General features: G+C 33.8%; 1 protein-coding gene across 3 annotated transcripts in view; it reads right to left on the reverse strand.

Moving 5' to 3' along the window:
- Nucleotides 1–17,034: 17,034 nt before the first annotated feature.
- Nucleotides 17,035–22,314, reverse strand: part of LOC105333308 (uncharacterized) — a 21,510-nt gene continuing 16,230 nt past the window's right edge. For 2 of the 3 annotated variants that reach the window (XM_011436215.4, XM_066086432.1), the window contains one exon: nt 17,035–17,517. In XM_011436215.4, coding sequence (XP_011434517.1) covers nt 17,171–17,517 — 347 coding nt within the window. In that variant the 3' untranslated portion in view covers nt 17,035–17,170. The remainder of the gene's footprint in view (nt 17,518–22,314) is intronic. The other variant, XM_011436216.4, reaches the window with a different exon arrangement.

The following is a 22,314-nucleotide window of genomic DNA, read 5'->3' on the forward strand; positions in this document are numbered from 1 at the left end:
TGTAACTTCAATTCAATTAGAATTCCTTATTTGCAGTTTCATTCCATGATATTTCCATTTATTATATAAAGTTTTAAAAGGAAAGAGCCTGCTACCAAAAAAAAAAAGGTGGGGAGGGGGGAGCAGCCCCATCCCTCACCCCAACCCCCGATGCTACCTGCCTGTGATGTAAAAACAGTGTGCTCTGGGGTATTCGCATGATCCCAACGGACTCGTCCACTAATCGGTGCGCAAAAACTATGAATGAGACATAGTGGCGCAAAGTCCTGCTTTACCATGCACACAAGGGCTGAGAGTTTGAATGGACTCATCCATTGGCAGAGATCCGTGGGGATGGGGGGGGGGGGGGGGGTCAGATGAATTATAGCTTATCTACATTGTATTTTAAAAATCAGGAATACACACGTGCACTGCATGGTGAACATCCCTTTTACTTGAAACTCTTGCTCGCTGTTGTTATTACATCCTATATAACATTTTCATCAATTGTGAATGTAAATGCTGACACCTTAAACCTGCATCGGTTAATCTTTTTGGTGAAATATCATTATATTGCTTGCTTCCATTGTCTGCACTGTTTCAGAGAATGCAACTTTCAAACCTTAGATATGCCTGACGTAATGACGTCAGGCAATAAAACAACCATCTACATGTACTTGAGTCTGTCATTCATAACTGACCTAATAGAAGGAGCGACTGCACATACCAATGGGATATGTAATAAAGTTCCCATATGAAACGAGATGCCATGTATATCAATATGGTCTTGATTTTTTTTATTAAAACATTTGCTACAGGAGCCTATGCTCAAACCCTTAAGGGGGGCTGACCCCTTCGCGTAAATGGGTCTTTTGGCGGATCCAGGATTTTCCAATAGCAAAATTAGTAATGTTTAGCAACCGAACAAATTTATTGTTTGGATTATCCCCAGGCAATTATTGTTTTGAAACAACAGTGCATGTATAAGGCATGTTCGTTTTCATATTCCGTTTTCCGTCATGCCGTGTACATAAAATATACGGGTTTGAAGGACTTTGAGAAATCTTCTGTAATTAGTCCTGTATTTTCCACATAGTTCAATTCATTTACAAATCCGTTGTTTGTATTGTCATGGGAAATTTTGTTGGTTTATATTTAAATAAGACAATACCTTACCTTCCCAAAATACATGCAAAACGTGGCTACCTGTAAATTGTTACAACACGACCTTAAAATATAATTTGGCGCAAATGCCTATTAATTTAATCACAAAACATTAAACAAATTATTAAAGTCTCAATTTTTGAGATATTTTTTCTTAAAATTACTGTTTTATGAATGAATGCAAACTTTCCAACTATTTTTTAAAGTTGCAAAATAAGAAATGTCAATACATTTCATCATGTAAATGCCATTATCGACAACGAAACAATACATATTTTTGTGCAAATTCTTTGAAAGACACTAGTAGTTTAGGCACAGGGTGTTTCAGAACTTAATATCTGATACCATTTGAAATTCAATGACATATATCAATTAAATACTATTCGGTCAAAACTGCTTAATTGTGACGCAAATAAAAAGTAAAATTGTTTAGCTTTTTTTTGACGAAAATTTTTGGGAGAAAAACGTATTTTTCTTTGAATTATGATATTATCACCGTGCAAAATTCACTGTTCAATTATAACTTTATTTTGGACTTTACTTTTAAAATTCAACATCTGTTCGTGATATTTTCTCACAGTTTATTTCTTACAAAGTTACTTATTCATTTATTGATTGACACTTTTCGGACTCTATATGTGATTTCAAAGAGACAGCGTGCCATGTCTCAAGGACTGTTAATCTCTTAAAACAACATTGTGCAATTATCACTTTTTCATTTCTTGGACATCAAAGACTCATTGAGTTTATTTAATTATTTTATATCTGGTGGAATCATCTTGGCGGTCAGGGATAACATTGTTAAGTATATAAAAATAATTAACACAGACTGTAAATATGTGTTTTGGTTTAAATTAGACAAAATGTTACTAAACTCCACTGACGACTTATTATGCGGCGTTGTTTATATACCGCCTGAAGGTAGTAGATACGCATCACCCGATTGTTTTATAGAAATAGAACAAGAGTTAAATAATATTACAAATGAATCTAAATGTGTTTGTCTTATGGGCGACTTTAATGCCAGAGTTGGTCATTTGAATGATTTCTTTATTTCTGATGATTTTCTAGCGCATCTAAATGGATGTACAGATATTTTTTAACCTGATATTGTTGAACCGGCATTGGTCTTTGAAAGCTATAATATACCGCTTAAGAGAATTGTTCAAGATAACATTGTGAATAATTATGGATATAAGTTAATTGAATTTTGTAAAAAATGATAAAATCTACAATGTTGTTAATAGCCGATTTGGCAGTGATAAAAATATAGCCGGGACAACTTGTAAAAACAGTAGTACTGTGGACTATGTTCTAGCTACTACGAATGTATTTAGAATTTTACAGAACTTTGATGTCATTGATTTTTGCGATTTTTATTCAGATGTACACAACCCTATATCGTTTTCTTTTTCATATTGTAGTAAGGAACCAACCCACAGTTGTATAGGTGAAAATCACTCAAGTGTAAAATCATGGTGTCCAGGTAAAGCGGACGACTTTTGTAACAATATCGATAGATCAGCTGTAATATCTACTGATAACAAATTACACGATTTGTCAATGCTTGGCGAGAACATTAGCCGAAGCCATATTACCAATATTACCAAAGAATTATGTGATGTTTTTTCCGGAGCAGCTAGAATAACATTTGGCTTAAAATATAATAAAATCTTTTCGTCGGATAATACAAATACAATGAACAAGAAACCATGGTTCAATGGAGAATGTAGAGCAGCAAGGAAGAACTTTCATTTGGCTAAACGTATTCATAAAAAATGTCAGTCATCTGAAAACAAAGACAACCATAAAGAAATGAGTAAAAAATACAAGCACGTACACAATAGATAAATGCATCAAAGGTTACAAAACGGATTTAACTAGAAAACTTAAGAACTTGCGCTCTACAAACTCCAAGGAATATTGGAAAATCTTAAATACATCAAAATCATCGAAAGAGTGTGCTCTTGATATTAATGTGTTTGATTACTTAAGAGGTATTAATGATTGTGAAAATGACGATGAACCCAATATAGAATATAGTGATTTTTTATCGAATGCTGAAATCGAAATGTCTGATACTATTCTTAACAGTACCATAGGAGATGAAGAAATATTAGAAGCTGTAAAGAAACTCAAAAATAATAAAGCCGCTGTGTATGGTGAGGTGCTTAATGAACACATTTCGGCAACAGTTTCTTTATTTCTACCTTTATATAACAATTTGTTTAATATTATTTTTGACAATGGTTTTATTCCAGATGAATGGCTTGTAAGTATTGTGAAACCCATATATAAAAACAAAGGCGACCCAACACATCCTGAGAACTATAGACCGATAACATTATTAAGTTGCCTAGGAAAACTTTTTACTTGTATATTAAGCAATAGATTAGAGATATATGCATCAGAGATTGACGTTATCAGCGAAAGCCAGGCAGGTTTTAGAAAAAACTATTCAACTCTAGACCATATAATAACACTACAGTTTTTATCCCATACTCTTACGTCCATGAAGAAAAAAACTTTTTTGTGCTTTTGTTGATTTTGATTTTAAACAGGCATTCGACACTGTCTGGAGAAATGGTCTTTGGAGCAAGTTAATAAAAAATGGAATAAATGGGAAATGTTTTAATTATATCAAAAACATGTACATGGAAGTTAAGTCAAAAATCAGTATGAATGGCTTATCTTTCGAATTTTTCAGCTGTAATGTTGGAGTACGCCAAGGTGAAAATTTGTCGCCATTTTTATTTTCGTTATATATTAATCACTTAGAAAAGTTCTTGATTGATAAAAATATAATTGGGTTACAGAGTGTTACCAAACCTTTAGAGGATGAACTGTTTATGTATTTTAAACTATGTATTCTTTTATATGCTGACGTCACTGTAATTCTTGCTGAAACGCCTGATGATTTACAAAATGCTCTGAACGAGTTTCATTTATACTGTGAGCAATGGAATTTTAACGGTTAATATAAATAACTTAAAGATAAAAATATTGGTATTTTCTAAAGGTCCAATGATAAAAAGGGAATTTTACTTTAGAAATGAAATAACTGAAAATGTGAAAGAGTTTAAATACCTTGGAATTGTTTTTTCACGTTCAGGGTCTTTCAGAAAAGCAAAAACACATCTATGTGAACAGGCACAGAAGGCTATGTATGGGGTCATCAGGAAAATAAGGCAATTTAATTTACCTGTCGATTGTAGTTAGACCTTTTCGATAAAGTATTAATGCCGGTATTATTATACGGATGTGAAGTATGGGGCTTTGAAAGTATAGAAATTATAGAACGTATTCATTTGAAATTTTTGAAACATATACTGAATTTAAAAAGCTGTATCCCATCATACAAGGTTTATGGAGAAACCGTAAGGTTTCCGTTATCTGTTAATATATGTACTAGAATGGTTTCATACTGGGAAAAATTGTTCACCGGGCCAGAAAATAAAATTGTTCATATACTTTACAAATACTTATTGAATCAATGTAATAATGACTTTTCTAAAAACCCATGGATTGATTGTATACATTCTATTTTTAATAAGTGTGGTTTTTCAAACATTTGGAATGAACAATGTACTGTAAATGTTGATTGGATTACAAATGCTGTCAAGCAAAGGCTTAAAGACCAGTTTGTGCAGAAATGGTCGGCTGATATTGCAAATTCTTCAAAAGGTCATATATATAGAACTTTCAAATTTATTTTTGGATAAGAAAAATATTTGAGTATTCAACCATCAAAACTTCGAAAAATACTTGTTAAATTCCGTACGTCGAATCACCGACTTCCTGTAGAAACTGGTAGATGGTTAGGCATTCCTCTAAATGAAAGATGTTGCACATTATGTAATAAAAATCAAATAGCTGATGAAATGCACTTTATATTAGAATGTAATGCTCTTTCATGTATTAGACAAAAATACTTGGAACCTAGATTTTGTGAAAGACCAAACACTTTTAAATTTTGTGAATTATTGTCTATTTTAAAACTTAAAAAACTCAAAAAACTCTGTCTATTTATAGATGAAATTTTTTAATCAGTCTCTCCTCCTTGAACATTTGTACTTTTTTCTGATATTTTTTTCTCTCTAATTTGTACTGTACATGTACCCCTGACTCTATACCTACATTTGTAAATATATATATATATATATATATATATATATATATATATATATATATATATATATATATATATATATATATATATATATATTTGTGTGTGTGTGTGTGTGTGTGTGTGTGTGTGTGTGTGTGCCTCATGTACCGTCATGTTGACGGTTTGAGTGAAATAAATTGAATTGAATTGAACCTTTGACTCAGCTTACTTATGTCATCACCTGTCAATTTATACTCATTGTTCAGATTCTTATATATAGTTCAAGTTCAAGTTCAAGTTCTTTATTCCAAGAGACAAATGTCTCATAGGTTATACATATGAACATATACATATTAAATAAACAGTAAGAAAAACAAAGTGTACATAATCAATTTGGATAATTCACATGGAGAGTTCGTTGCTTGTTTGCATAACATAAATATTTACCTAAAGTACACAGTTCTTTAGTATTAGAGGTAGATAAAAACTGTATAACTTTATAGACACTTGGTTTTCGGGAGTAGTATTTTTTAATATACTTATCTCTTAAACTACGAAGTGATGGACAAATAAGTAAAAAATGGAACTCATTTTCAATTACATTTAAGTTGCAAGATTCACATTTTCGACAATCACGTGTTAAATTATCATACCTCCCTGTTTCAATCTTTAAGTCATGTGAGGACAACCGTAAGCGTGTAATTAATTTACGATATTTTACATGAATTGGTTTCTTTAGGTAAACTTGTAAACAAAAATGATCAACAACATGTTTATATAATATACATTTTGATGCATTGCTTATATCGTTAACAACTTTTTGTTTAAAGACATCACACATTCTATTAAATATAATATCTATCTATAGTTATGTACAATTGTCAATCCGCAGTCTGGAATGCGGCGGACAGCCTCGGCAACGTCCGACTCACCCAGAGTCTTGAGTCCGGAGACCACTACTGGCCATATCCGACTTGTATAACATGTCTGTCTGTTAAATTGTTATAATGTTGCCATCGTTGAGTCTCGTCCAATAAATGTGGAATCCTGCATCAATTGTCTGTTTATTTCTCTGGAACTGTATTCTGGTGGACCTTCGGGAATACGGCAAACTTACCCTTCGTTTATACCTTACGGCATACAACGCGCCACAACCTTATACCATTTACGCCAACATTCCCTCACCCGGTTCGTACTGCACACGACCGATGCAGATCCAGACGAATTCTCTAGCACCGTTAAATCTACGCGGTCACAATTCTCATGCGCTGGACAGGGAACACTATCTTTTTTTTTTGTCCGATCATTTCTTTTCCGGACATTCAACAATAAAGATATAACTTTTACGGAAGTCTCCTGTCCTATTTTACAGCTCACCAAGCTCGGTCATAATGTCACAAAATTGCATATGTTTCTTTGGTTGAATGGAATTTTAATCAAGATTCATCGGACAAGAGAGCAGGCATACCTTGGTGAAAAACAAATAACAAGCGACAGATTCTTTAAATAGTGAGAAGATTTGAGAATGTTTGATCCAAACATTGGCTGTTATGAGAAATTTTACTCATGACTTGATGTTGTCATTGATAAAAAAAAAAAAGGACGACATTTGGAGCACTCTCTTTACAGTATTTAAAAACAATGCTCAATTTGTCTAAATCTTATGAATGTGAAATTTGTTGAGTGAAAATTTTCATCATATTCATTTATAAGAAAGCATTTGATTTTTTTTGTGAATAAATTTAATCAAAAGATATTAAAAGATAAAAGGTATTAGATATTCTGGGACACCCTGTTTATTTTTTTATTCCCCATTAGTCCTATTATTGGCAGTGTTCCCGCCTAATACGCCTATAACGTCATCACGCTCCATGATAGACAAAATAGAGATCTATTGGGCGTTTTTTCTTTTTTAAGTTAGACCCCCCCCAACACACAATATACGGTAATCTCTGGTAATCTAGCATGGTATTTTTTCCTCATCAAAATGTTAAATCCATCTCAAGCCAGTTAAGACGCATAGGGCTAGTGCTTATCCCCAGTTTCTGTGGTGCTTAAGGTGGCAGAAACAGCTTTTTTTTCTTCTTCTTTTTTATATACACATTTCACTGTAGCCAGGGGATGAGTGTCTTTTGAACTCTGTAACTAGAATTTCCTCTGTTCCCATTCAGTACAAATACCTTCAAGCCAAAAACCAATTTCTGAGGAAAATTACCAGTCAGAATGTGTAAAATTGTAAAATTTTGTATATAGCGGCTTTTATAAAATGTTGATGTTTTCATATTTTCCCCATTTTTCATGATTTTCAAGCTTTTTAGACCACCCTAGTTAATTCACTGCAAAGGGTTGACCTTCCGTACCGTGTGCATGATGTAACATCACATGTCAGAAACTTACTGGTGTATAGTTTACTATGTCCCATCCACCTACTTTTCGTGTTATTTTACCTCCCTTCTGTAACTTGCAATTAAATATTATTATAGGATCTCTCATGATTTCCGATGGTGTATATACCATCGCAAATCATGAGATTCTTTTTATCACATGTTCTACCAAGTACTTTGTTAATCCCAACTTTTTCTGTAAAAATTGTAATTATGTTATAATGAACGCACAACACATTACCTACAAGACGTCAACAACTTTACGCATGTAGGCATTAAATAAAAAAAAAATAAAAAAATAAAAAGATATGAGGCTTGTGACTTCACAGTAATAGATATGAGACCCGTTAACTCATTGACACTCTATATACCGGTAGTACCATGCAGATAGGAAGCCTGTGAACTCAGCAACACTCTACCATAAAACACGGTTATAGCGAACACGCTTATAATGGATTAATGATTTATTACAGCGAAGGGGTTTTCATTCCCCATCATTTCTCTTATATAGTACCATATTCACCATGTTAATTATGATTTATTCATTTTAGAATAGAAGGCATTTTTCTTTTATAGAAGAATACTGGTTTTCCTTTCTATTATTCCATGTTCTTATAAATTTAAAGATCTGAGAAAGAACATTCTGGAGAAGCTGTTGAAAGATTATTCAATGTAAGTATATATGTATGAGCTATGAAATACATGTATTAGCTATTGGTAAATTGCCTTAAGTTACTTCTGGTTTTTATGCCATTAAATGTCAAGGGCTCATGAAAAAGGTTGTCAGTCAGGCTTGACATTTCTATTCGTTCTACAAATTGAGTACAATTTATCTAGATCTAAAAAGTTACACCTTTTCTTTATAATCATTTGCTCAATTGTTTTATTAATTATACATACATGTATTGTTTTAATTCATTATTAGGGCCCTCTCTGCGGGCGCCCTATAGTGATCAGTCTGTCTGTCCATCCGTCTGTCCGTTAGTCTGTCTGTCTAAGATATCTTGTCAGGAGCATATCTTCTCTCCCCTTCGCTCAATCTGGCTCATACTTCACCTACAGCTAGAGTGCCTTTGGTCAAAGGATGTGCAGTGACTGTGAATAAAGTTTGTAGGTCATGGATCAAGGTCATATCGAGCTAAGCAAAAAACAATTTTCTTCAGAACGTATACTGTAATCAAAGTACTGAAAGTACTGAAAAACGGGGTCTTGAAAGTTTGAATTTGTAATTGTCCTTGATTTTCTCGAATATGCTTCCAAAAATTATGAGTTTGAATTATTTGTTTCAATCTAGTATGTAAAATTGGCTTTTTTGCAATTGTCTGATACTTTGTCTAAATTTTACTCAATCCCAGCCTTCATAATTGTAGAAAATTGACACAACGGTATGTAAAATAAGACCCCAAGGAAATTTTTTAAAACTACCACTAACCGGGGAAATCAAAACAACCATATCAAGGTAGATAATTTAAATCATTAGATTTATTCAATTTTGTGACCCAAGAGAAAATTCACAAGTCGGACGGTATCCGTTATACAAGGTTTATGAAAACCCCGAAAACTCTCAAACTGCTGAATTAATAAACAAAGTTAATATTTGTATACCGATAACAAACACAGGCACCAGACGTTAGAAATATTTCTTTTTACAATAAGATTCCAAATACTCTAACAATAAAAAGGTTTGTCACGGTCGTCATTTTGATTTTTTTAGACCGACTAATCTGACACAATTTTCTTGCAGCGATTCATGCAAAATTTATAGGTAAAAATAAATCCGTTCGCCAATTACTACTTTTTTGTGCAAACTCGTGCATCACCTACACGAATTACGATCATTAAAAATCATACTCCGAAAATCAGAGACATAAATAACAGAGATTGGCAACTCCGCAATAAGCGTGTAAATGTTACGGGACCAACCTTACTTTGAGAACTACAAGTGCAACAGCAATCATGTATAAATCATTAGATTTGAACCTGATAGTGAACATGAACCTGTAAAAGTGTTTAAGCATGTTTTATCTATAAAACATCTACAAAAAGTTTAACTCTTTATTTAGCTTTTAAATTACTTTTTTTTTTTAATTTATTGACTTTTCACAAAGTAATGGTAATGGTAATCCATTACTTTACTCATGTGATGGTAATATAATGCATTACTTCAAGAAAATTAAGTAACGGTAATAGTAATTTAATATGCCCTAATTCATGAAGAAATGATAATGTAATGCATTACTTTGCAATGTAATTCACCCCAAGCCGGACAACATGAACATTAACATTTAACTTGGTTCTTTAATCGATAAGATTGTATATATTATTTGATCTATTGGTCACCCAAACTGTATAATCTATATAGATTTAGCTTACAATGCATTGTTCAAAATTTTAATTCAGTTTAATTAATTAAAGAGTCAATGAACGAGAAGGCAAAGACGAACAGCAGGCATACCGCAAGTAGACTGGAAGCCAATGAAACACCTATTTAATATGTAAGACATCTGTGTATAATCCGTCCTAATTTTAACTTCGGCTTGCGCATGAAGTTCGGTAGTATTCAGGTGAAAGATTGTCAAAATGAAATTAACAACTTTTCAAAAAAGGTACATAGCGTTTGGAAACATTATATTCGATTCAACCTTCAACCTCTTCTATTGATTAATGAGCTCGAACACCAACTGAAACGTCAACGGCGTTGTGCATTCAGTTACGTAACTCATTCCACATTTGAACCCGAGCAAGAATATTTTGATTTATAAAATAATTTGTTTATTTTCGAAATAGAATTTAGTTTATACACAGAGGACTTAAAAAGATTTAATGCGTGTTTTTATAATATATATTTACTGATATGCATGAAAACTTTATGCACTATTTTCTTACGCGTAGACTAAATTCATGTGTTCTACGCGTGCCTTCCGGTTTGAGACTTCGACTGACAGTAAACCAATAGAAGGGGTCACGTGACCCCGTCTTAAAACGAGAAAATATGGCAAACCCCAATGGTTTTCCATATGTATTCATTTTTTTTCTAATGCCTCAAAGTAATTACTTCAGTCAACTTTTTACCACTGAATATTAGCCATTCTGTAATTTCGGACGGTTGATTCTGTTTGTTTATACAATCCTTAAGGTTGAATAACACATCATCACAAAATGGCTGACCGCTGATCGAAAGGACTTTTCGTTTTATTTAAAGGGGCATGGTCACGATTTTGGTCAAATTTTATTTTTCTGTTTTTATTATTTGCAATGCTTTAAGAATACATTTCTAATGATCAAATGAAATTTGGGTGCCAGTCGTTGAGTTTTAAGCAAGATACAGGGCTCACAATTCTTCGTCATGTAAACAAGGCTCGTGCCCTGTTTTTGTTTACATGTGTTCAATATACCAGTAAAACATAGGTAATCACAGATTACAAAGCTCACCGAGACGAGGCATCACCCCTATGAGACCACCTTTATCATATTGTATGAAAATCATACTTTATGATCTTGGATATTCATGGATTCTGTTTTGACACAAAATCATATATCATCTGTTAAAAAATTGTATGATAATCATATGTTCATATATTAATCAATATAATAATATAAAATTAAATATTGCATCCTATCATACTAACAATATATATCATATAATACAATAAAATACTGCAATAAACAAAGATGATATTGTAAATATGAAATGACATTGTATTGTGTTAAACCTTATTGTATTTGATCACATAATACAATATTATTATATATAATACAATATTGTAATATATGATACAATATCATATTACATAATACATCATAACATTGAAACATATCATATTATATTGTATAATATAGTATGATATATTGTATTGTATGATATTTATATAATATGTATAATATTTGATACATAATATGATATTGTATTATATGATACAATATAATTTGATATAACATTGTATCATATCAAATGATACAATATTATGTGATAAAGTAAAATATTATATAATACAATATTATATAATACAATATCATACATACATATTGTATCATATGATACAATAATATATCATATAAACCAATATCATATTATACAATATCGTATGATACGATAATATATAATATTACAATATGATATAATACAGTTTCGTGTGATATAATTGTAAATTACAGAATCCAATATCATATTATACAATATCGTATGATACAATATAATATTGTATCATAATATACAATACTATACAAAACAGTATCATGATACAATATCATATCATAAAATATCAAAAAAATTGATACAATATCATATCGCATTATATAAGTTTTTACAATATAACATATGATATTATATTGTATCATATTAAACAAAAGTGTTTCATATCATACAATACTTTATCATAGGTATCATGTTATATCATTTAACAAAAACCTCATCTTTCTATCAAGCAGGTTTAAGTGAGGTAGGAGATTTCTTTAGCATCCTTGATAATGGAGATCAGGCTCTGCATCTGAAGCAACCTCTGCGTTTCATTTATAATATAGTTAAATCAACTATGCAAGCTATCATCTATAAAACATGTGACGTGTTCAAAAAAATCTAAACCTCATCCAGCATCCGAAACCTTTAACTCAGATTCAGCATTCAAGCCTGTCAGGTGCATCAGTATACATAAGACGCATCTCCATGCAAGTTTGGTGAAGTTCAGACCAGTAATAACTAAGATATCATCATCAGAGGGCACTAGCAATTAAAACTTAACCTGCTCCAGCATCCGCAACCTATGGCTTAGATTCAACATCCATGCCTGTCAGGTGCATCTGTATCATAAGACACACCATCCATTCAAGTTTGGTGAAGTTAGGACCTGTAATAACTAAGATATATTTTTTAGCATCCTTGATAATGGAGATCAAGCTCTGCATCCGAAGCTTCCTCTGTGATTCATTCATATTACAGTTTAGTCAACTATGCAAGTTGAAATAGTACTATCATCTATTAAACATGTGACCTGTTCCAAAAAACTTAACCATATCCAGCATCTGAAACCTATGGCTCAGACTCAGCATTCAAGCCTGTCAGGTGCATCAGTATCATAAGACGCACCATCCATTGAAGTCTGGTGAAGTTAGGACAAGCAATAACTAAGATATAATCATCAGAGGGCACCTGTTTCAAAAACTTTAACCAGCTCTAAAAACCTTAACCTCCTCCAGCATCCGAAACCTATGGCTCAGATTCAGCATTCAAGCCTGTCTGGTGCATCAGTATCATAAGACGCACCATCCATTGAAGTCTGGTGAAGTTAGGACAAGCAATAACTAAGATATAATCATCAGAGGGCACCTGTTTCAAAAACTTTAACCAGCTCTAAAAACCTTAACCTCCTCCAGCATCCGAAACCTATGGCTCAGATTCAGCATTCAAGCCTGTCTGGTGCATCAGTATCATAAGACGCACCATCCATAGCAGTCTGGTGAAGTTAGGACCAGTAGTAACTAAGATATCATCATCAGAGGGCACCTGCAACAAAAACTTTAACCAGCTCTAAAAACCTTAACCTCCTTCAGCATCTGTAACCTATAGCTCAGATTCAGCACCCAAGCCTGCCTGGTGCATCAGTATCATAAGACACACCATCCATGCAAGTTTGGTGAAGTACGGACCAGCAGTAACTTAGATATTGCTATCAAAGGGTACCTGCAACAAAAACTTTAACCTGCTCCAAAAACCTTAACCTCCTCCAGCATCCGAAACCTATAGCTCAGATTCAGCACTCAAGCCTGTCTGGTGCATCAGTATCATAAGACACACCATCCATGCATGTTTGGTGAAGTACGGACCTGCAGTAACTTAGATATTGCTATCAAAGGGCACCTGCAACAAAAACTTTAACCTGGTCCAACAACCTTAACCTCCTCCAGCATCTGAAATTTAGGACTCAGATTCAGCATCCTAGTCTTTCAAGTCCATAAGTAGGTCCAGATGCATCATCCATGCAAGTTTGGTGAAGATAGGACAAGTAATAGCTTAGATACAGGACATGCAACAAAAACTTTAACCAGGTCCGGACGCCGACGCCGACGCCGAGGGTATAGCATAAGCTCCCCCTGACTTCGTCTCGGTGAGCTAAAAATCGTTTTAAAGCTGGTTTGTCTATCTTATTATTCATTCTAAGCATAAATAAACAGTTCCTAACGATTAACACATTTATTTTAGGTCTTAAACTGGAATTTTCACCTCAACATTCGAAATGTAAACAAACGCTTTGTTTACATTGAGAAGAATTGTAAGCTCTGTAACTCGCTTATAGCTCATCAAATGACACTCACATTTTGGTTGCCTATTAAAAATGCCTTACTGAAGCATTGTAAACATTAAAATCGAAAAAATAATTTTTGACCAAAATCGCGACCATGCCCCTTTAAAGGATTTTATCGACTGCAACATATAACTTACTCCATAGCCGAGTGAATAAAGTGTCGGACTTGTGTACATCCCGAGTTCGAATCCCGCAGGGGCTTTTGTTGGTACTTACTGAAAAAATTATTTTAGATATAATTTATTTTTCATCCCCAAACTGCAAACTTTTCGCTTATTTGACATATGTACACTTTATTTATCATTATATCTTTTATCACAAATAATGTCCTGTTAATCTAAGTGACTTTTTCCAGGTGTGTTATTCCATAGTTCTGCAAATTAAATAATAATGGATGGATCAATTGCTTATTAGTACATGTACCTAACTTTAACACCTTCCAAAACTGGCTAAAATTCTCCTCTTTTCACTTCATTTTAGTGCCTCGAGGAGGAAATGTGATCAAGCGTGGTGATCATCCACGCTGACAATACACGATTGGCTGATTTCTTGATTTGATTGGCTGATGTAAAATAAAACTTTACCCCTGTGCGTTTTTATAGAAAATCCTAACAAATGAACTTACTGTTGTATAATAAACAAGGGCACCGCTAAGCGGAGCATCCCCTCGCGACATGAGTTATTGTGTGTAGGGATGCATTATTTAGCAATATATAGTTATGTTAATGAGAAGACCACATACTACTAACCCTCCATTACTGCAAAAACTACATTTTATTTACCTGTACTAGATCTAAATCAAACAAGTGAGATGCTGTCAATGTGACAGAAAACCGGGTTTTCTTTTATGTAAACTGTATCCATAATCCATGTCAACCCCGTATCCAGTGAAATGGAGTACCCTATATGCAACATTTTGCCAAAAAATGACTAAGTTCAAAAGCTGGTATTGTTCCGATAAATCATCGGAAATCAAAATCCTAGCAATATGCACACCTCTGATATATGTACAAGTGATCTGCAAATGAACAACTTCCTATCTTGAAAACTGTAGGAGGAGTTATCCGTACAATGAGGGTATCCTATAAGTAATATTTTGCCAAAAAATGACTAAGTTCAAAAGCTGTATTTTTTAAAAATAAATTATCGGAAAACAAAATCCTAGCAATATGCACACCTCTGATATATGTACAATTGATCTGCAAAAGAACAACTTCCTATCTTGAAAACTGTAGGTACTATTGGAAGGTTTTTTATTAATTTACTAGAAAATTGAAATGGAGTGCACACACACACACATACATACATACACACATACGAACACACACACGCACGGTAGCGATGCTATATCCCCTTCGCAACAAGTTGCGCAAGGGGATAATAAACACTGTTAACATGCTATATGCTCACGCTGATCAAAATCACTGGTGGCACTAAATTTCTCTGACGCTTAGTCTAGGAATCACAGTCGCTATATTAAAGTCTGATGACTCAAACTTGTTTACCATCAACAAATGACAAATGATGGTTTTTAGCTCACCTGAGCTGAAAGCTCAAGTGAGTTCTTGTCCGGCGTTCGTCTGTCTGTCCGTAAACTTTTTACATTTTCGACTTGTTCTCCAGAACCACTGGGCCCATTTCAGGGGATTAAAGATGGTACAAATAAAAGGCCATGCTTCTTTAAAGGGGAAATAATTAAAAATCATTGAAAACTTGTTGGTATTTTTCAAAAATCTTCTCAAAAACCATTTGACCAGAAAAGCTGAAACTCGTATGGAAGCATACTCAGGAAGCGTAGATTCAAGTTTGTTCAAATCATGATCCCCCGGGGATAGGTGGGGCCACAATTGGGGTCAAATTTTTACGTACATGTAGGAATATATAGAGAACTAGTAAATCTTTAAAAAATCTTTACTGAAACTTATCAGCCAGAAAAACTGAAAATTGCGTGGAAGCAACCTCAGGTAGTGAGGAGTATAAGTTGTGAAAATCATGATCCCCAAGGGTAGGATTGGGCCACAATGGGAAGGGGGTCAAAGTTTTAGATAGGAATATATAGAGTAAATCTTAAAAAATCTTCTTCTCAGAAACTAATCAGTCAGGAAAGCTGACACTTGTGTGAAAGCATCCTCAAGTAATGTAGATTAAAAATTGTGTGAAAATCATTACAAACAGGTGTAAGGTGGGGCCGCAATTGGGGGGGGGGTCAAAGTTTTACGTAGGAATATACAATGTATAGAGTAAATCTTTAAAAATCTTCTTCTCAGAAACTTATTCGCCAGGAAATGCTGAAACTTGTGTGGAAGCATCCTCAGATAGTGTAGATTCAAAGTTGTGAAAACCATGGCCACTAGGGGTAGTGTGGGGCCACAATGGGGGGGGGGGAGGTCAAAGTTTTACATAGGTATATATACAGTAAATCTTTAAAAATCTTTTTCTCAAAGACTAGTTAGCCAGGAAAGCTGAAACTTGTGTGGAAGCATCCTCAGATAGTGAAGATTGTGATTTTAAGATGTGAAAATCATGATCCCGGGGGCTTCCGGTGGGGCCACAATGGGGGTTGAATTTTTACATAGGATTATGTAGTTAATCTTTTAAAAACTTATCAGCCGGGTGATTCTTTTAAATTGTGTAGACTTTGGCCCCTTGGGCATCACAAGGGGTTCAGAGTTTGATGTAGGTTTATATCCCATATGCATAAACAATTGTGTAGTATCTTTTTTGAGAACTGCCATGTCCAACATGTGTTATGACTATAAAATTATGCTGTTAGAAAAGGGACTAATGATAATAAGAATAAGAATATCCAAGGAGGAAAATGGATTTTCATTTATACAGGATCTACATGTATTGTAAAACATTGTCTAGATAGTTTGTATTATGATTCCTTTAAGCTGATTTTATCATACATATTGTTCCTCAGGTGAGTGATGTGGCCCATGGGCCTCTTGTTTTTGTTTTATTTTTTTTTTGTTTCTGGGGGTGGGGGGGTTATAAGAAACTGTTCACTGTCAAAATTAACAGGACATTGTTTTATTACTGACATTTTTAACTCTATTGACTATTTAACCTCGCAATAAAAGTTCAACAGCAATGTGTCTTACTTTTCTGATTTTATTCATAGGATGAAGTACAGTATTAGCTAAAACCAATGAATAATCTTTTTTTTTGTACCACAGAACATATAAAACAACATTATTGGTACATTAAAATCTCTGTAGAAGTAAATGTTGACTTCATCCTTGCTCCCAAGGTTTGGCCTTTCGTTCCATCTTGGTCATTGTTGGTTCCATATCTAAAGGTTTGATCTCTAGATCAGTCAATCCTGGCAGTGGTATACCTTTAGATACCATGTCTATCACTTGACCAAAACTAGGTCCCTCACAGTTTTCTCTGTCGGATAATACTGTTTTGATTTCTATTCCTTCACGCCACTTCTGAATGTTTTTAACTTTGATCTTGCTATCATCTTGGGTCTCACTAACACTGAAGTCAGTCTCGTCTGTTGATACACAAGTATTAATGTTAAGGTCATTTGTTTGTTTAGGTGTGTTGAAATCTTTATCTTCTGTAATTTCCTTGTCTGAAAGAAAAAGCGTGCTAATACAAAACAAGTGAAAAGCTGTCAATGTGACAGCAAACCTGGTTTTCTTTTATGTGAACTGTATCCATAATGCATGTCAACCCACATCCAGTGAAATGGTGTACCCTATATGCAACATTTTGCCAAAAAATGACTAAGTTCAAAAGCTGGTATTTTTTTCATAAATAATCAGAAATCAAAATCCTAGCAATATGGTCACCTCTGATATATGTACAAGTGATCTGCAAAAGAATAACTTCCTATCTTGAAAACTGTAGGAGGAGTTATCCGTACAATGAGGGTACCCTATATGCAATATGTTGCCAAAAAATGACTAAGTTCAAAAGCTGGTATTTTTTTCATAAATTATCAGAAATCAAAATCCTAGCAATATGCACACCTCTGATATATGTACAAGTGATCTGCAAAAGAACAACTTCCTATCTTCAAAACTGTAGGAGGATTTATCCGTACAATGAGGGTACCCTATATGCAATATTTTGCCAAAAAATGACTTAGTTCAAAAGCTGGTATTTTTTTCATAAATTATCGGAAATCAAAATCCTAGCAATATGCACACCTCTGATATATGTACAAGTGATCTGCAAATGAACAACTTCCTATCTTGAAAACTGTAGGAGGAGTTATCCGTACAATGAGGGTATCCTATAAGTAATATTTTGCCAAAAAATGACTAAGTTCAAAAGCTGTATTTTTTTAAAATAATTATCGGAAATCGAAATCCTAGCAATAAGCACACCTCTGTTATATGTACAATTGATCTGCAAAAGAACAACTTTTTATCTTGAAAACTGTAGGAGGAGTTATCCGTACAATGAGGAGACCCTATATGCAATATTTTGCCAAAAAATGACTAAGTTCGAAAGCTAGAATTTTTTTCATAAATTATCGGAAATCAAAATCCTAGCAATATTCACACCTCTGATATATGTACAATTGATCTGCAAAAGAACAACTTCCTATCTTGAGAACTGTAGGAGGAGTTATCCGTACAATGAGGGTACCCTATATGCAATATGTTGCCAAAAAATGACTAAGTTCAAAAGCTGGGTTTTTTTCATAAATTATCAGAAATCAAAATCCTAGCAATTTTCACACCTCTGATTAATGTACAATTGATCTTCAAAAGAACAACTTCCTATCTTGAAAACTGTAGTAGGAATTATCCATACAATGAGGGTACCCTTTTGGCAGCCGTCCGCCCACCCATCCGCCCACCCGACCGCCATTTTCACCATTTTAATAACCGGATTTTTCCTTCGGAAAACCCGGTTAAAATATTTTTAGCTCACCTGAGCTGAGAGCTCAAGTGAGCTATTCTGATCACATTTTGTCCGTCGTTTGCCTGTCTGTAAACTTCTTACATTTTGAACTTCTTCTCCAAAACCGCATGGCCAATTTCAAACAAATTTGGCACAAAGCATCCTTATGGGAAGGCAAATATAATTGCAGAAATGAACAAGTGAAAAGCTGTCAATATGACAGCAAACCGGGTTTTCTTTTCTGTAAACTGTATCCATAATCCATGTCAACCCTTATCCAGTGAAATGGAGTACCCTACATGTTATATACAACACTTTGCCAAAAAATGACTAAGTTCAAAAGCTAGTATTTTTTTCATAAATTATCGGAAATCAAAATCCTAGCAATATTCACACCTCTGATATATGTACAATTGATCTGCAAAAGAACAACTTCCTATCTTGAGAACTGTAGGAGGAGTTATCCGTACAATGAGGGTACCCTATATGCAATATTTTGCCAAAAAATGACTAAGTTCAAAAGCTGGTATTTTTTTCATAAATTATTGGAAATCAAAATCCTAGCAATATGCACACCTCCGATATACGTACAATTGATCTGCAAAAGAACAACTTCCTATCTTGAGAACTGTAGGAGGAGTTATCCGTACAGTGAGGGTACCCTATATGCAATATTTGCCAAAAAATGACTAAGTTCAAAAGCTGGTATTTTTTTTCATAAATTATCGGAAATCAAAATCCTAGCAATATGCACACCTCTGATATATGTACAATTGATCTGCAAAAGAACAACTTCCTATCTTGAGAACTGTAGGAGGAGTTATCCGTACAATGAGGGTACCCTATATGCAACATTTTGCCAAAAAATGACTAAGTTCAAAAGCTGGTATTTTTTCGATAAATTATCGGAAATCAAAATGATAGCAATATGCACACCTCTGATATATGTACAATTGATCTGCAAAAGAACAACTTCCTATCTTGAAAACTGTAGGAGGAGTTATCCGTACAATGAGGGTACCCTTTTGGCAGCCGCCCGCCCGCCAATCCGCCCGCCCGCCATTTTCACCATTTTAATAACCGGATTTTTCCGTTGGAAAACCCAGTTAAAAACTGATCTTTAATCAAAGCGGAGAAAACTACGAAACTGTAGAAAATGGGGGTGCATTTTTTAAAAACTTCTCAAAAACTACCGAGTCAAATTCAACGTAATTTAGCATAAATAATCCTTATGGCAAGGAAAATATAAATTGCAAAAATTATGGGCTAATTCTTTCTCAAATCTGAGTTGTTACGAAAATAATAATAAAGGAAAGGCGTGTTTTATTTAGTTTATTACTTTGGGTTTGGTATTCCATACTTCTAAAACGAGGTTCTATGTTTAAAGCAGCCATGTTGGACGTATGATAAACGGGTCGATCTGACAAAGATGAATGTTTGCTGGATAACAGTTTGCGTGCAAAGGGAATCTTTGAAACATTTAAGATACATTGGTACAGATTTTGTGAAGAAAATTGAGGTTAAATATTTCAATGCGTTGACAGTTTTTACATTTGACGGTGGTGTTATGTTAGCTTGTTTTGATTTTCATTTCATTTACATTTTTTATGCTTTTTGTAATATGGGGAACTATCGCCTGTATTTTGAAATTTTACGTATCAAATCAAACATAGACATCAGTAAATCAGACAGACGACTGTTTACCTGCGCAAAATAATCTGGTATTAATAAAGTACTAAAATACAATTCATTCTATTGGTAATTCGGTATGATCTTTTGCGTAATGGTTGATTAATGCAAAGTGTTTTGTTGAGATGCTCGGCATTTTCTCGAGTTTATTCATTTTAAACAAACAGAGTTAAATTTTGCTGAAAGAAATATGTAGGTATATATTTAATTCATTTGGAAAAATAAATCGTGCTCTTTGTTTTCGTGCATGTTTCTTCTGTTCAATTGTTTACAATTTCTATTTACTAACTATATTTGAGTGTTAAGCTTCGAATTACACGTATAAGTAAGATACAGAGCTTTGCTCACAATTCTATGATTGTACACATTTTGTACACATTTTTTACATTTTAAATGCTGAATAGGACATACCAAGTTAAAAATCTTAAGCTAAATGTAATAAACTCATGTGAACAAAATATGACTCAAACCTAGCAGAATCGTGAGCTCTGTATTATACTTATAATTCTACGATTGACGCTGAAATTTTGGTTGATTAATACAAAAAAATAGTACAAAAAAATTAATGGATGAATTCTTTATCAATTTTGATAGTTTTTCAGACACAAGTAAATAAAAAGACACTGTTCACACAGTTTCCATTATTCTGACACAGTTTGTTACGGGGATAAAGGCATTATCACTATTCATAAGAAAATATTACAGCGGAAAGTCATCCTGGTTTGTAGCCATTTGTTTTTGTTTTTAATAAAGATTAATAATAATGGGTGGGCCTTCGTAAAATAGAGTGATATGCGTGTCAATACATTGATTATTATAGCTCTTTAACCTTTCATGTGACAACAGTATTCATCAATCAAGTGAGTAAAGTTATAACAAGAGGCCCATGGGCCACATCGCTCACCTGAACAGCAGTTCCTTGTAACATTACATTTCGTAGCATATGCTTTTTCTATTTTAAACATTGAACCCCTTTCTGGGGACCCAGTTATGGTCCGAGGTTTATGGTTAGCTTGAACAACATAAACAGTAACATAGGAATGAAAATGTGTAGCACTGCGGTAGGACCGCACGTACACAACCTGAAAAACTGAACGTAGCAGAGTTCCACTTCAAGAGAAATAACTCTCAGACTGTACAGAACATCAAGAAAGATAACTCTTGGTTCCACTACATTAGAGTTTACACAATTTGAGGATCCTTGCATAATAATCTCACAAACTGTAGCATTATAGTTCTCGAGAAAAAACTTTTTAAAAACATTTTCAATATATCTTTCTATGTTAAACTTTGAACCCCTCTTGGGGCCACAGTATTAGTCCAAGGCTAAAGTTTTAATTATTTGGAATCTACATTATTTAAGGATGCTTGCATAGCTATCTCACAAGATGAAGCATTATAGTTCCCTAGAAAAAGATTTTTCAGCATTTTCCCTATATATTTCTATGCTAAACTTTGAACACCTCTTGGGGCCCCAGTATTAGATTGAGGTCACAGCTTTTATAATTTCGAATCTACACTATTTGAGGGTGCTTACGTAGTTATCTGACAAATTGATGCATTGTAGTTCTCGAAAAGAAGATTTTTAAACATTTTCCATATATACCGGTACTTCTACATTTAACTTTAAACCCATCTTGGGTCCCTAGTATCAGTCCAGGGGTCACTATTTTAAAACTGTCGAACCTTCATTATCCAAGGTTGTATGCATGATAGTAATCTCACAAACTGAGGCATTGTAGTTCTCGAGAAGAAGATATTTTAACGTTACCTTTATATTTCAATAATAAACTTTGACCCCATCTTGGGGCCCCAGTATTGGTCC

Source organism: Magallana gigas, chromosome 6 (genome assembly GCF_963853765.1).
Source record: "Magallana gigas chromosome 6, xbMagGiga1.1, whole genome shotgun sequence".
NCBI lineage: Eukaryota > Metazoa > Mollusca > Bivalvia > Ostreida > Ostreidae > Magallana > Magallana gigas.